Raw genomic sequence first — 17,619 nt, forward strand, 5'->3', positions numbered from 1 at the left:
AGTCCATTGAGATTTCGACGTTGATTTTGAGGTTTCCTGTGCGTGCACTTAAATTTAGAGGCACTATTAATACTGAATTCAAAAGATTGGACCCACCTGTAGTAACCCAGAGACCCATTATTAAATTTTGAACTCCCAAGTATCTTTTTGATTTAGTATCTACGATTCAGTATTTTTCTAGTGAACTAGAATGTAGGGAAAAATTTGAGACAGATTTAACGTTCAACCGGGTGTCTATAAAATTTACACATCAATAGCGGCAAGTTTTTCCTGTTGAATTGTAGTATCGAGTATGAATAACACAACAGTGCGATCGTGAATCTTTCCGAGCAGTGAGTCGAAGGAAACATGATTTTACAAACCGGCGTATTGGGAGACGAGCATTCCTGCAGCCGATTCGAGCGTGTTGGTCCGTAAATCGTCGAGGGAGGCCAAACCCAGCCAGTAACGATCCAAATGCCGGCCGATCATGCTCGCGGACATGTTGTTCTCGCTGTACGACTCCACTACCATCAGTTCGCTGCCGTACCTGCAATTGTACATGAATTCGTCGATCTCTTGCCTCCGTTCTAGCGTGTAATAACACGGCTGCAAAAGTGCATCGCTTTTGCCTCCGCTTTTCTCTTCGATCGTTCCAAACGTTTCAAATAAAATAAAATTTCGTTGATAACAGTTCGCAATCCTCACAATTGATCAATTGTTATTTTATTTTCATATTTGTTACACAAAATGATTCGTTACCATCGCTATTAGTAACTTTGTTTCCAAGTCATACTTGTTACTTGATTTAAAAAAATTGTATAGAAAAGGATGAGGATTATTTTCAAGAATTGATCAAAGCTTATCTTCAAGGGATTATCTCGTGCTACTTATTAGAAACGTACTATACACGATACTTCTCACGCTGAAGATTGAAGGGTGATGGAAAGTGTGCGCAAACAATTTGTAGATACTTCCAGCGAAGCGAAAAATCGTAACACGAACTTTATCGTTAATTACTATAGACTATTGGACCACTTACCTTCTGCATAGTTCCGCCGCTTTTTCCCAGGAGTGCCTGATGTTGAAGAATTTGTAACAATGTATGCCCCTCAGTTCCCATCCTGCGCAACAACGAATCGCCTCATTTAGTTTCTATTGCGTGCCGACAGCGTTGCATATAAAATAGAGTGGCTCCGCCATTGAATAAAGTTGCGATGCTCAACGACGAGTCAAGTTTATCCATCAACGTCGCAAAATTGAATATTCTCATTTGCTGCAAGCATTTTCTAGTAGAAAGTGTTCTCTCGGGAAATGTATTTTTCAATCTAACCGGGTGCACTTTCCCTTCAAAGTACAATAAAATCACAAGAAACAAATCGCAGGCCAATTTTTAAATGCTCATTCCAAATAGCATATCCGAACAAACATGCAACAATTTTTTTTTAACGACGTAGACTCTTCAATTACTAGTTCAAACTGAACTATTAAGAAAAAACTAGTACTTCGTTTTGTAAGATTAAAGGGTCTGTGAAAAAATTAAGTTCAAAGGTACGAAAGTGGAGGCTACGCCCTTCAGAATGAGCACAGAAAATTGTAATATGTTAATATAGTCTGTTACAAAGATTCCTAATTATTTCGGTCCCTATTTTTAATTATTTATAATATTTATGGAATTATTGCGGTAGAATTACGAGAATTGTAGTGGGGGGATAGAGGGTTTCTGGGGTTCCGTCTCGAAGAGTTCCACGGACTCCATGGGACGGTCGTCCCCATGGGGAACCAGTTACGTGGCGTGGTAGATCAATTCGCAACGGGCGAAGCCTTCGAGGTGGCAGGAAACGCGGTTAACCGGTGACCTGTACAGACAGTGACGGACAGAACGACCTCGATCGTTTTTAGTGCGACGCACCGTATGCGAGTCAAAGGTAGGTCGGTGGGTAAACGGGTAACATTGTAAAAGAGAATCCGCCGCCGAGTGAAACGTCCTCGCGTGCTCGCTTTGTTGACCGTTCGAATTGAGAAGTCTGGGGACTGGTTCCACCGTGCAAATAGAATTTTTGCATTCCGAACCGGGAACTTTCTGCAACTTTCTGCGGGGAAGAGCACAGTTGACGTGTGCTTCGAATGAAAGTGTCTGCTTCGCTTTTCAGTTACCTACATTTTTGGCGTTAGTAAAATTGGAAACAAGAGTTCATCAAATTAACTTAGAAGCTAGAGTTCATTTAGTAAAATTGGGTGCTAGAGTTCATTGGATAAGTTTGGAAGCTAGAGTTCGTCTAGTACAATTTGAAGATAGAGTTCATTTAGTAAAATTGGAAGCTAGAGTTCACCAAATAAACTTGGAAGCTAGAGTCCATTTAGTAGAGTTCATCGAATAAGTATGGAAGCTAGATTCCATTTAGTAGAGTTCATCGAATAAGTATGGAAGCTAGAGTTCATTTAGCAACATTGGAAGCTAGAGTTCATTTAGCAACATTGGAAGCTAGAGTTCATTTAGCAACATTGGAAGCTAGAGTCCATTTAGTAGAATTCATCGAATAAGTATGGAAGCTAGAGTCCATTTAGTAGAGTTCATCGAATAAGTATGGAAGCTAGGGTTCATTTAGCAAAATTGGAAGCTAGAGTTCATTAAATAAACTTGGAAGCTAGAGTTCATTTAGTGCAATTGGAAGCTGGAATTCATTAGTAAAATTGGAAGCTGGAGTTCATTTAGTAAAATTGTAAGCTATAGTTCGTCTAGTACAATTGGATGCTAGAGTTCGGTTAGTAAAATTGGAAGTTAGAGTTCATTTAGTAAAATTGGTAGCTAGACTTCATCAAATAAACTTGGAAGCTCGAGTTCATTTAGTAAAATTGGAAGCTAGAGTTCATTTAGTACAATCGAAAGCTAGAGTTCATTTAGTAAAATTGGAAGCTAGAGTTCATTTAGTAAAATTGGAAGCTACAGTCCATTTAGTAAAATTCGAAGCTAGAGTTCATTTAGTACAATGGGTAGCTGGAATTCATTAGTAAAATTGGAAGCTGGAGTTCATTTTGTAAAATTGGAAACTAGAGTTCGTTTAGTAAAATTGTAAGCTAGAGTTCGTCTAGTACAATTGGATGCTAGAGTTCAGTTAGTAAAATTGGAAGCTGGAGTTCATTTAGTAAAATTGGAAGCTAGAGTTCATTTAGTACAATGGGTAGCTGGAATTCATTAGTAAAATTGGAAGCTGGAGTTCATTTAGTAAAATTGGAAGCTAGAGTTCGTTTAGTAAAATTGGAAGCTAGAGTTCATTTAGTAAAATTGGAGGCTAGAGATCATTTAATAAAATTGAAAGCTAGAGTTCGTCTGATAAAATTTGGAAACTGGAGTTGATCAGTAAAATTTTAAAAAATGGGAACGCAGGTAGCGTCTATGTGACACACAGGTATCTAGGAAACTAGTACCTGAGTCTGTCTACCGAGAAATCGATTGGTGTCATGAGAGATCGTCGGCTATCCTACTTGTTCTGCGACTCCTCAACAGGATGACGCCTCGGAAATCAAAAGTGCCGCGGATAACCGTGATTCTTTTTGCGGAAGCTTGACTATCTTGCTATTTATGCGGACAGTAGGTTACAGCGAATCGGTCTTGCACGTTAATACACATGAAAAAGATATTCACACTTCAATATAACAATGAACTATTGACCTTTTGCAACCTTGTACACCTTGCCAGTACATTAGAAATATTACAATGCACGAAATTGATAGCAGAAGTTTCAGTATGAGTTTGAAGTCTCCATTGGCCCTTCGAATGATCCAAAGCTTGGGCATTCGAGTAGAGTCTGAAGTCAACAGTTCAGTGTTTCTTCGAACACAGTATAGGTACGATCAGGTGAATTAATGTACGATTACTCAATGACTCCTCAATGCAATTTCAGTTGGCCTCACCGCGAAAGACCTCGGCGGCCTTCCTTTCTTTTAAAAGGTCAAACGGCCATGTTGGTACCACGCACGCTGTTCGTCTCGCGTTTATTTCTTTCCTGTCCGAGAAGAACGCGGAATATTCTGTGCCGACACTAACACGCCTCTGACGACTTTTAATCTGAATATCATCGCTGGCTTGTAATTAGAAAAATGTGTATAATCATCTCCACCACACGAGGAAGGTATTTTGATGCTGTGCGTCCTTCAGATTATTCATTGCGAATATTTAAATATACTCGAGCCATGAAACAACAGAAAGAAATTTCTGTTTGACTCAGTCTGCTGTGATTCATGCAAACATTTTTTACTTTGCATAAAAATTGCAATTCAGATATTATAATGGTCAGGAATTTTGTTTAAAATTTTACGAGTTTTTTCTCAGTTCCGAAACGAAGAAAACAGTCTCCAAGGTCTGTCCGTATACTTCAGGAACACCCTGTATAAACACAGCATTACAGTCCAACGCAAACAAGCTGACAGGATCTCAGATACGACACAACGGACGATCTGTCGCGAGAACGTTCCGTATGCTCCACTTTTTGGAATCCCGTTCCAGCAAAGTATGTACATATGTAAATGCACACAGTACCGTTCAAAAGTTTGGGTATACAGGTCGCCAAACGCTGTACAGTCATCTCCGTGTGTTTCGAGTTTTAGCTGTACTTTGTTAACCAAGTTTTACCGAAATTCCTTGATCACCGCAACCACGAATTCCGGAATCTATGACATTCCGTGGGCTCGCGAAAGGTCGAGTTTACGAAATACACTTTACAGAAACCGGTTGCCGTCTTATACTTTCTATGCGAATGTCTCAAGTTATTGCTCGCGTCGGTGTTATAATTTATCATTCAAACGTCGTTACGAGAAATCTTTATTTCATAGTGTTAAACATTTCTACGTTTAGTGTGGCAGTGTATAAATCTGAAATACTACTTTGAAAATTAACGAAAATTACGGTATACCAAAATATTCACTGAGCTTTCAATGTAACAGATTGTCGCAGTGTTTAAGTGTCCGATTGCCGTCCCCCTCGGAATAAATATTGAAACCTCAATCTATAGACACCAATTAGCGTGCAATATATATTATTACATAACAATATGAGTTTATGGATCCATGACAGAAATGAGTAGGAGGATTACCTGGACATAAAAGCGTCAACAGTTGCAATTATTGACAAAGGTCTAAATTGTACGAAACTTTAGAAATTGCTCGCCCAGCAATCCGGCTACCAAACTATCCGATATATTAGTCAAATTGAGCTCTCCTACGTCTGCCCTAACAGCAAGGCTTCGCAGTCTACTAACGCCGCTAATTAACAGCTCTCATTCACAACTCGAGTCCGCCATTTCGCGTGCAGACTTAATGGCACTCGAGCAGCGCTCGCTTACCGAAACTATTGCACGGCGATGCACGCTCGCGATTTTCCGCGGATTCCTCTCCCCTCCTCCCCCTACCTCCCCCATCGTGCAACGTGGCCGAACGTGACGCGAATTCGCGAGGTGTATTTTTAAGAATCGTTCTCCCGCAGGACGTCTCCGACGCGACGCAAGCACGACGACCGAGATGCGAGGGTGAAGGAGAAGGATTCACGGTTTAGGAATGCCGTCTCGTTTCTTGGCCTTCCTCTCCTCCCCTTTTCCTCCCGGTGCAACCTACCTGCGTGATCTCTTGGCATCGGTATGCCATTATTGTGTGCAGCAGGTCGAGAATTTCGGGCCGCGTTCACCTGACCGGTCCGTCGTTCGCCCGGTTCTCGGGGGTGGAGATGGGTTTTCGGGGGTGGAGACCGTCGGCAAAGGTGGGGGGGCCCACAGATCCCTCCACGGACAAATAAATTCTAGATTCTAGGCCGCTAATGGACAACCATGGCGAATGGATTTCACACTCGGAGGCTACTTTCTAGAGCCAGATGCTGCACGGCCGGGAAAAGCCTTGGCAAAAAATTAGACGCCGCGCGGTTGTTGATGCAGACGTGGCTAATCGTGGAATCTTGATCTTGAATCGTTGATGAAGAAGGTGTGGTAAAGAAGTACTGTAGAGATAACTGTGAATGCTAATTTTTTAGGAGCAATAAATTATCGTGGAAAGAATCGAGCGTCCGTTGAGCACAATTCGTTGTTGCACTGTATTTGTTGGAAAGTGCTGCTCAGGAACCGTGTGTTTAATATTTCGTAATTAGAGTGCCGATTTTATGTCTTTATGGCAGAGGATCGTAGGCGAAACACGAAATGGTGAAAGTATCGGGAGATTTGAAAATTACACCGACAACGGTGAATAATTTTATTGCTATAAGAAGATAAAATATTCACCATTCCGAACGTTAGAGTCGGATAGTTTGCAGTGTATGGTTAAAGTTGTGTGTAAGGGGTTGATAATTTAAGCCGAGCTTGCTCGCGGTGATTTCGATGCGTGGCGAAGAAAGGCTTCAGGGATTTTAACGCGGGACGAAGCATCGAGGAGATTTCAACGCGTGTGTTAAAGTACCGTTCGCGGAACCGAATGCGCGTTAATGTACCGCTTGGGATATTTTATTGTCTATACTGGGTGTATTCAACTTTAGGAATACCCCAACACGCTGTACCGTAACCCTCCTCGCGAATTACCGATGCCCTTGATTCTGCAATTTAATTCAATTTTTATTCAATGCGTCATTCTGTGCTCGTCAATTTCACTCTGAACAATTTTCCTGGAAGAAAAATTCGAATATACAATATACATAATATGGAACGAATTCAGTAACCGTTAACACAGTAGTTCGCAATCGCCAAAATTTGTAAACCCCGAAAAGGATGCTTTCCCAAACAACCAGCATCGATTACACCGAAACTAAGTCAATTTCGCTTTGAGCAATTTTCCTGGAAGAAAAATCCGAATATACAATACATATAATATGGAACGAATTCAGTAACCGTTAACACAGTAGTTCGCAATCGCCAAAATTTGTAAACCCCGAAAAGGATGCTTTTCCAAACAACCAGCATCGATTACACCGAAACCAAGTGTATTTATTGTCGCTGCAAAAATGGATCGCAGCTTTAATAACATCATTCCGCAAGAATCGCGCGCGTCGATACGGCAAATTAAACGGGTTCACGATATCATTATGCTTTCTACATCTCGGCCGCCGAGACCTTCGCAGATCAAAAGCGGAACAAAACATCGCCAAGGCCTGCGCGACCAAAAGCGGCCGATTCAAATAAAGTTGTTTTCGTCTGCCGCCGGTGTAAAAAGAATCGAACAATCTCTCCTGCCATAATCCCGCAATCAGCGACTCCCTGCTCTTCCTTCTCTTATACCGATCGAACTCGAATTGTCTCGAAGGCAGAACACGGCCGAGAATGAAGGAGCTTCATACTGATACGCGCAGCCTACTTAATTGCACCGGCCGTAACGAGGAAAAGTGGAGCAACGTTACGAATGGCCGAACTCTTATCCTCATTGTCCCTCGCGTGATTTATTTGCCGTACGTGTCTCGCCTCGAGAGTACTATACAACGATGATGCGAACGCTTAATTCATAACCGTGGCGGAAGTCGGCAATTAATCATCGAGGGATCCTCGTGCGCTCGGAAGCAATAGGAGAGCAATAGCCGCCATTTTTTTTTAGCGGAGTACCTTCATTCAGGTCGGAATGAAATTATAGTAATTGTACAGCGTTTTTCATAGTTCCGTTTAGTATTTATTAAATTCTATATGCAAAATTTTATGGTTTATATCGGGACAAATATAAATATTGGAACAATCTTGAAGCAAATGGCGACAGAAATAAACAAGTGAACTGCATTTTAATTGGGAATGTTTTTAAACTAATATCTGAGTTTTTGTAAGCGTGAATTAAGTTGACTCCATTTTCAACCCTTGAGTGGCAGGAGTGGGGTCCATTTTGACCCAGAGTTGTAAGGATTCCATTTAAATCTTAATTGTTTAGCAGCAATATTATAGTATTGCATATCGAGTCGAATAACTCGAATTCCATACATGAGATAAATGACGTCGTCGGTCATTGCTTTTAACCACATTTCTGCATTGAAAATTGCAAAACGAATGAGAATATTCAATTTAAATATTTCCGACTTCTGTACGATCTTTAAAAGTTTAATTTTGGAGGTTTTTTCATGTTTTTGTGAGAGCCTGCCTCTCGAGGAGCAGATGGACCTTTGCACAATGTGAAACAGGCTTAAGCCGAGGCAACGCCTGACCTCGGTCCACATGTTCGCCAGTCTACCTGGCCAGGTATAGGACGACCACCGGCTGCGACCTTTTCAAGGCAACCGAATGTTTCACCTGAGCTGGTACCTGGCCCGGTTCCTATAGAAAATCAGAGAGATTTTCGACGTTACTCACCGTTCGGACAGGTGAAGACATTCGTGGCAGGAACCTGCAACAAAGAGAAGAACCATTGCATTGGAAACGGCTTAAAGAAGTTTTGCCGCACGAGACACTTCCGGGATGATTTATTGTCGACTTGGTGCAATAAATTTGCAATTTTCTTGCGTCTGGTCAGTGTTCAAATATTGAGAGAATTTTAAGAAGACTATAAGTCCACCCCTCGTTCATTCAGTACCAGGATTTATTTTTTGTACTTTGCTCCTCATTTTTGTATTGCTTCCCGTGTTGCACTCTTTGGTTTCGTGTTCTGCACATAATTTTTATTCAAATAAATCTGGTTACTTACAAAGCATTGCCACATAAATATCACCAACACGTTGACCTATTAATATACATTTTTTCTCGAGAAAAATTCGAAAAGATCAATTTAGCATAATTGCAGACCAGTTTAATTTCTTCCTGCTTTCCTCAGCAAGTTCCACGAACCAGGAAAGCTTCCCCTCGTGTTCTCCGACCATAATTTTACTTATTGCACCCTTAACGTGGCAACTTTCTAACGAAATCCAGACATTTTACCAGAGAAACTGGACCCCGAGACATTTTCTTTTAGAAAACGAATTTATGGAGTGGATGGATCGTGATTACACGTAAAATCGGCCGGGTACGTGCGCGCCACTTGCCACTCCATCCCAGCATAATTAGGCGAGTTCACGAGACCCGTTTCGCGCATGAGACCGCGAGAATCTCGCGTGCCGATTCACGGCACAGATTTCTCCCCTAAATCGCGACGATTTCCACGCGGCTGCGAGCAATTAGCCCGGGCTCGCAATTAGTCGGTGACGAAACGTCGAAATCCTGGCACGGTGACATAATCGCGTGGGAAATTAGATGAAACTGTAGCCGGAAGGATCGCGGGAAACCGGCGAGTTATGGCTGCTGTGCCGTGTTACGTAAACGGAGGACGCGTTCGAATCGTGGCGAGCCGCGAAAAAGAAAGTGGAGTCTGCGTCTTTTTTCTTGAAAATGAACGAGAGCGTTTCAATGGCGGTTAGGTTAGGTTGCCAGATGGTGATCCATACAGGAGACTAGTCTACATGTATTATGGTCATTTTACAAACAACTTGTTTAATCCTTCGCAGTCTGAATTACAGTGTTTACTCTATATATGTCACAAACGTCTAGGCGATAAAAGTCCCAGAGATAGCATCTCCTCGTCGATATATGTCACTGGCTAGACCCTTGTTTTGCTGTGCAGTATACTAAAGCTTCGCTGTCTTTTTCTACGTTCGGCGTGGGTCTATAGTATCTCCTGTCCGATACATGTCACTGGCTAGACCCGTGTTTTGGACATGTATCGAGTAAACACTGTACTGTTCAATTATGTCCCCAACGTTGCATTTTAAGCATTTGATTTGTGAATGAAATTAACATCGAGTCGCAGAAGTGCGGAGCGTTGAGGATTGTTATTTCCCAGAGGAAATATGTTTTTAAAAATTGTAGTAGAATTGTGTTCGAAGATGTAGGATTCAATTTTCAGCTATGAAAGGTATTTAAACTGGCAATTTAACCAGTTAGCTGTTTTTGTCGAGTGTACGCGTCATGAAGAAATGGCAATATTTTGTGTTACGACGAGTATACTCGTCGAAACAGCGATACGGTTCATTTTTACGGCTCAATTTAGGTAGACATTTTTCAAAGAGGTCGAAACAGTTGACTGGTTAAAAGCGTCGAGTCGTCGATAAAATTTCTATGAATGAAATTAATGTCGAGTAACGTTCTACGTGGGAATGCAAAATGTTGATTGTAATTTTCTATGGGAAATGTAATATATTTGGAAGAATTGAAGCTAAAATTGATGTTGCATGAGTTTCGGGTATGAGAGGTCGTTTCGCAGAGCAGTATGGCGTCCAGAGGCCGAACGCCCGCGCATTGTTTATTCCTCCCGGGGCGGAGAAAGTGAAGAAGGCCGGCAATCTGCCGGCGGATCTCGGTTTTGCGCCCATCTTCGACGGAAAGCGGCTCGCGCGATTCATACGTGGAAACCGGCGACGGGTTCTCGACTCCTTTTCACCCGTGTCCGCGGGTACGAGTACCGGAATATCAGTGACATAACGGTGACTGCATTCCTGAGGGAGGTGCGAGTACCCGACGAACGCCTGCCGGCAACGGCAACGGTGTTCACCGGTGAACCTGTGACAATTCGAGAGATACGCCTATCCGTAACCTTCGTGCGCTCCTCGTGCGAACGTTCACCGTTTCCTAGGAGATTTCCCATTATAAAATGTCAACGAACTTCGTAGAAGAACTGATTAACCCTTTGCCTTACAATAGCGAGTCATACTCGTGATGAAAATCCTGAACAGAGTCTAACAGATATGTATGTTATTAATTTCCTTCAATCCGAAATAAAATTCTATTTTGGCGTTTTTAATGTACAGCTATTGAAGAAGAACATACAGACAGTACATATAGATTTTCTACTTTTTTTTAGGAAATTACGAAATACAAAATCACCGAAACCGTAAAATAATCGTCATAATGATCTGCCCCTTTCTGCAAGCGCGAGCTTCAATGCGATGGAAAATTGCCGGCAGTAATATTTAAAAAATTTTAGACCTAAATTGAAATGAAATTGAAATTGTGATGTCTGATTGAAATGGTTAAATCTAAAAAAATAGTTTCTTGCAACAAGCGCGAAAAATTTTGGTTTTGCATGAAGATCCGCAGTCTAAGATCTTACTGCTGCGGAACAAGGTGAACATTTTTATTTTAACAAATTATTGTTGTGACCCTGTTTGACAAGCTCCCTGCCATTTAACAATGAACATTTCGACATATCTTTGTTCTTTGATGAAAAGTATTGATTTTGTTGCTGAATCTTGTAGTTCGCAGACGGATAATAATACCGGCTGAACTGTTATTAATTATAAAATCTGTTATATCATTAGTAACATTACACAAGGCGTTAATTAAAAGCCCGTTGTTGCGCAAGTAATCCAGACGTCTCGCGCTAACTTAATCTCGTGTGACTGGTGAAAATAATACGGTGGGACCTTCGGCTGACTACTTCGGCTCAGCTTGCAGTAAAAGAAACTGTATTGCGTTATGCTGTGGCACAAGTGTAAAACAGTATACATCAATTCTCTAAACTCGACCGAGCTAATAAATTTATACGATTCAAGTAATTTTTGCACACGTAATTGTTCGAAATCGTACAGCATAGCGTATTGTTTATAAACTTCATCTCGCTTCAATATTTTACGTAAGGAAACTCGAGCGATTTTTACGCGCTCAATCGTTAAAAATTATTAAGCGTAGCGTAATTACGATATATATCTCAAGGTATGGAAATATTTTACGTAATGAAACGAGTTATTTTTACGCGTATAATCATTAAAAGTTATAAAGCATAGCGTACTTAGAAATACTTTTATGAAAATGCTATAGTTTACATTGTTCTGATATGTTCCTCGATTTCCTGCTTCCAGATGTCGCAAAATTAGGAGACACATTTTACACTAAATTTGACACTAAACCTACCCCAAACACAATTAAAAAAAATATGAAGATCAAATTTATTTAAATTCTTACATAATATATACTTGTATAATGATATTGATTCAATTAATTTCCCTACAGATTTTTCGATAATTTCCATAATCATAAAATAAAAATCCAGTCATTAGGGAAGATTAGTTCATGGCAAGACTAAAATGTGTTAAAGTGTGAAAAATTGACCAGAGCATTGAAGCATTGAAACATTAAATCAATTCTGCCATTAAATGATCAAAGACAGCAAAAACAAACGACTAATCTCCCCAAGCCTTATTTCCAGCACACGATGCACCATTAGCTGCACAGGAATGCAGACGTTGCACCAGCCAACGCAAAATTCGAACAAAAACAACCGAGCTCTCCCCACCGACTCCTAAATTGCCAATCGCAAGTACAACACCGTTCAAGGGTCAACAAAATCCACTAACAGGATGGATAATTAGCAAAACAAACGACGCCGGCGAGCACTTCGATACTGTTAACCCCCGGGCGAGAAAGAAAATCGCATAAACAGCGGCTGGTTGCATCGTGCGAGCGCGCGGTGCATCACGCAACGGCAATTGCGAGCGGATCGCGAATGCAATAAACTGCATCGGGAATTCTCGCGGAATCGAGATAACAGCTTGCCTAGAATTCTTGAGAAATTGAACCGGGGATTATGAAGTAATTGGCACGTAGTCCCCGCGATGGAGTTGCCACTGGCAGAGTCAGCAAAGCCGCCGTGTGCACCCCGTTGCAGTGCAATGCAACGCCGCCGCGCCGCGCCGCGCCGCGCCGGTACAGCGCGATGCAGTTCGCGCGAGGTGAAAGTGAATTTCTGCGCGGTGCACGCGTGTTCCCTGCGACGATACGCGCGAACAATGTTACGTGTGTGCACAGTTGCAACATTTAGTGTATAGGAAATGTTCGACGCGCGGCGAAAGGCTCGCCAGCAAAGTTCAAGAGAAAATTTCTTGGATACACGAAATGTGTGTATGCACTGTATCGTTCGCGATCTAGGAAACTGATGATCTACGGGACTTGCGCAGAATTATCGAGTCGGTAACAATCGATTGTTGTGGGCAAACAAGGAAGCGGAATTCGAGCGGAGGAAATGTCATTTTGCGCGCCATCTTGGCTTTATGATGGGCGATGAATATGATGAGCGAGTAGCGGGGCTTCATGCTAATTCGAGACAAGAATACACTACAATATTTAAATCCAATCAAGAAACGCACATTTCTCAACTATGCAGATCTTTTGAGTCATTACATTATCGAAGTAGAATGCCTGTTGTGGTGCTTAATAATAAAATGATGTAAAGAATGTTTCTAGAATGTGCAGCATTTACTCAATTTCCATGCTCTCCCGGTTGAAAAAAATATTCAGCATTGAAATGTTTCAGCACTCGCGTAAGCGACCGTGTTGCACAAGGCCATCAGAATTCTCTTCCGCCATAAGCTTCAGAAAGTACGCGCGAATTCCCAGCAGAGTTCTCGGAGGTTAGATAAAAATTAGAGTGGTATGCATATCGAACCGCGAAGTGAAACCAGCGTGAAATGTTCGAGTTTAGTGTCGTGGTTCTCGCGCGACCGTCCACGATGCGATCAGTATGGCCGGATCATAATCGAACGCTCACCTGAGACTCCGTTAGCTGAAGATGGCACAAGAGGACGGCGACCAACGCGGTCGCCAATTCTCTTATCAGCATATTACTGCAACAGAAAGAGAAACATCATTTTAACACATTATTTAACAACGATTATTTCACAATTTTTTAAAAGGTTCTCAAGAACTTAATGCAGTCTTCACTCGATATATGTCCGAAATATCTAGCCGATAAAAGTCTCAGAACTTCTTTACTTAACTGGAATCTAGATTCTAGCATGTCCCTGGCCAGACCTGTGTTTTGGACATATATCGAGTAGACACTGCAACAAGGAATATTTTATATCTATCCTGTTAATCTTTAGTTTTCCAATATCAAACAATTAACTCCAAAAATCGAGGAAAATTGGCACGCAAAAATTTAAGCGAATCCAGTTACGTCTCCCATAAAGATCATCGGAAGCATCCTCCCCCCAGACTCAGGAACTGTCACCAACCGAGCCGATTCACATAACAACGTGATAGCTCCTTGTTCCAGCCCACCATGTTCGAAACGTTATGGCGAATTAGACGTGCAGGTAATGCACTGTTCGCCAGCGCAAATCGAAAGCGACGAAGTGTCGAGTGCTCGTTAATGTGTAACGGTACCGGTCGATCCTCGTGCGAGACGTGCAATTAGGTCATTCTTCTATCCATCGATTGGGCCCCGTGGATTCGTCGATCCTCGAGCCGTGCAACGTGCATAGTAGCATCGAACGGGTGCGTATAGTCATTCAACGAACGACTATATGTACGTGACGATCGCTCGACCGGGTCCGGAAGACCCGTTAGCCGCAATCGACAGGAAGTAAGCATCGTCTAAGCTAGCCACGCCGAGATTACGATTATGCTTGAGTACAGTATAGTGCTCACTTCGATTTGCGAAGTTTAGAAGTCAAATTCTTTTGAAGTCTCTATCGAAAGCGAGTTAGACCCCATCTAACATTTATGGCCAAGGATTAATATTTCAAAAGGATGTCGCGATAAACTAAATATGCAATAAAGAAAAAATTTCAAATTCATTAATTTTTGCCTAACCTTTTCAAATCTGGTTCGATTGGATTGCTCAGGTTCTTCCGATTAAAACGAGTCCAAACACGACATAAATCGGTCCACTTTTATTTTTGTTTTACATTAACTTTGTTATGTACATTAAGTATAAAACTAGTCCGATTCGCGTCGTGTTTGGACTCGTTTTAATCGGAAGAATCTCAGGAATCCACCGGTGCAATGTTCGAAAGGATAAAACAATTATTACCGAATTTGAAATTTTGTTTGTTGAATGATTCCTGGACAGCGAATTTCATCTTCAGTCTTTTAAGATTAATAGAGGAGAGCATTTTTCATTGGATTTCTATCTCCTGCAGTTAATACAGAAAATGTTTATTCTTCATAAAGATCCGCGGTCTAATGATTACTTTTTACTTTCGCGGCAACTCTTTGATGTTTGTTTGCTGAAGCTTCATTCTCTTTCTTTATCTACCGAGATAAGGCTCCGTTGAGCTCGAGGCAGCGAGTGGTGGGGAAGAGAGAGGGGACTGGCCGTCCAAATTTAATTGTTACAGATTTAGTCAAATTCGAGTGAGCACTACTGTGGCTGGCCGAGTTGAGGCCACGGATACGCGTCACCACCTTCGCCGGGTGACTGTCGATAATCGAACGGAGCTGGCATAACGGTTCCCCACGAGGATCTCCTTCCAACGATCCTCCTCCTTGCCTGGATCGTTCGTACGCTTCGCTGTTTATAGGCGGTCTCGATCGAGGCAGCGAACAGAAGTCATTGTCCTTCCGCTGCGTTTATTTCGATAACATTCGGAACGGTAGTTTCGATGACGCTGGTCAATGGTGGCGGTGATGAACCACTTACGCACACTCCTGCACAAAATGATAGTGTCTTTCTGTGCCAAATGATACTGTTTTTCCTCTGCTTGTTCAAAAGGGCAGCGAGGTGCTTATTTACCAGCAGGTTCCTTTTTTCCGTAACAATTGAAGAGCTCAGTGGACGAACAATGTTAAGCAACAATTTAGTGAATTTCGAGAAAATCAGATTTTAATTTATTAGGATGCATGATAAGATCTCCAATTTTATCACAAATTCTGTTTGCCGGTGAGTGTGCCCAACTCAAACTGAATTGTTGCTCGAACCAATACGCCTGCTAGCTTTACCACAGATATGTGACTGCCGCGATCTCCGAATTTGCTTCAAGTTAGTCAAGTCAATTTTACATGCACTTTGTTATCTAAAGTCATAGTGGATAGCATAATATTTCGAGATTCTTTGCCTTTCCTATGTTTAATTTCAGTATTTTATGAAAAAGGTGGAGGACTTGGACTTGGACTTGGTTGGAGGTCGCTGGGAGAGACTGATACCGAGTGACAGGTGTAACGATTAGGCGAATGAACAGAACGAGTGGGTCAAGTTAGTATAGTGACCGTAGGCAGTCCTTTCCTAGGCTGTGAGTCCGACAATAAAGAATTTATCATAACTATTTATTATTATAAAAGAGGAACGTTGCATTTAATAATAAAGGTGAGGACCGAACGACATGCCGGTAGCGAACGTGTTAACGGAATCCTGGCAATCACGTGCGACAAATAACGCGAGAATTCACAGTCGGATGATAAAGGAAAAAAATTGAATGAAAAGGTTGATGAAGCGAAGGAAAAAAAGAGGGGTAGATTAAGGTCAAAGGCTCGCGTTGTTTGCCGAAGGAAATTAGGATTACTTATGGCACGATCGGGGAGATTAACCCCGTTTTATCGACGAGTCCCGGCGCGGCGCAACATCATTAAATAATAACTCGCTGTCTACGGAGATTTATCACGGCTCTCGGTTACGCGGCAAGGTATGCAGCCGGTGTGCCACAATTCAGCCGCAGAAACCGTAAGGAATTTTATGGGAACCGGTGTGTACACCTCCTATACAGAGTAGAACGTTACCTTCCGCGTGCTTTTTCATCTCTCTAACGAAAAGCAGTCCCTCTCTGTCTCTCCGTCTCCCGGCCACCGACTCTTACGCACGAACAACAACCGATCTCTTGGCGCGTTTTATTATTCATTCACTCGTACGTTCGCGAAACGCTCTCCCGGATTGCGAAACTGTCGTTCAGACGATTTCACTTTCTGCAATTATTCCGTCGCGTTTCTGACAGTCGGATCGATCTATCGACATTTCAACAGCCCTCGTTAGGTTAACTGACAAGGGAACATATTCAGATGCGAAAATCCGATTTTGATGAAACTTATGGGAGCTTATAGTTCTTTGAAAAATATTTGACACGTGTTATTTTTTATCGGCAAACATCCACTTTGAAGGGGTGAAAACAGCCCTCAAAGTTGGGGGTCAAAACCGTATTTTTTGAGATATCTCGGAAACAAGAGGTCGAAAAAATTTGAGTTTTTTTTTAAATTGTGTGTTTTTCAATGGGAAATGTAGTCGCGCAAGAAAATTTTAACAAAAGTTTTTTGTTTAAACAATATATTAAAATTTTGTGCAGTTTCTTTTATTTATTGTTAGTTCATTTTAATGTAAACTTGGGCGCGTGATCTTTGATCCAAAATAGGGGACACATGTTTCAGGATTTTCTTTTTTTCTTGCCATTTAACAATAATTATGCATAATGGGAGATAGTCTTGCACCTGGCGTGCGTAGGAAGGAATTCTGGCTTGTTTCATCGAAATATAAGCATTTAGTATAAACGTGTATAGTATTTTAAACAATACCACTGGGTTATGTGTCTTATGCTCCTGACCAGAGTGCACTAGATTGAACCTTCCTCTTTCGCATGAGCCCTTTACCAGCGACAAAATATTCTTATATAAAGACGAAAGCATGAGGCACGTGAAACCATTTTTTTACGGTAATGTAGTCACTCTACCTTATCGCGAATCTACCAAGACCGGACCCTTAAGCGAACGCTATACTAAAATTATGCGCGACTCGAGGGGAAGCGTTGGTAAAGCAAGAAGGTGTTTGGCGCGCAAAATTTTCATCAGATCGGATCGACGGAACAAAATGGCCGATTAGGCGTTCCGCGGCGCAGCCATGCGCGGCAGATGCAGAACAATGGAGCGTTGCATAAAGACGAGCGCATAACGGCGATGAACTCTCCTTGTCGCGAGGAGTACAAATACAACTTTCGCGATCCTGCGTCGCGTCGCGTCGCGTCGCGCCGCG

General features: G+C 41.9%; 1 protein-coding gene across 2 annotated transcripts in view; it reads right to left on the minus strand.

The window, feature by feature from the left end:
- Uif (sushi, von Willebrand factor type A, EGF and pentraxin domain-containing protein uif) overlaps positions 1-17,619 on the minus strand; it is a 53,767-nt gene that overhangs the window by 18,336 nt on the left and 17,812 nt on the right. For both annotated transcript variants that reach the window (XM_076788580.1, XM_076788579.1), the window contains exons 2-5: positions 13,435-13,510; positions 8,277-8,310; positions 1,022-1,103; positions 363-529 (exon numbers count right to left, since the gene is read on the minus strand). In XM_076788580.1, the coding sequence (XP_076644695.1) occupies positions 363-529; positions 1,022-1,103; positions 8,277-8,310; positions 13,435-13,506 (355 nt within the window). In that variant the 5' untranslated portion in view covers positions 13,507-13,510. The remainder of the gene's footprint in view (positions 1-362; positions 530-1,021; positions 1,104-8,276; positions 8,311-13,434; positions 13,511-17,619) is intronic.

This window comes from Halictus rubicundus, chromosome 5 (genome assembly GCF_050948215.1).
Source record: "Halictus rubicundus isolate RS-2024b chromosome 5, iyHalRubi1_principal, whole genome shotgun sequence".
NCBI lineage: Eukaryota > Metazoa > Arthropoda > Insecta > Hymenoptera > Halictidae > Halictus > Halictus rubicundus.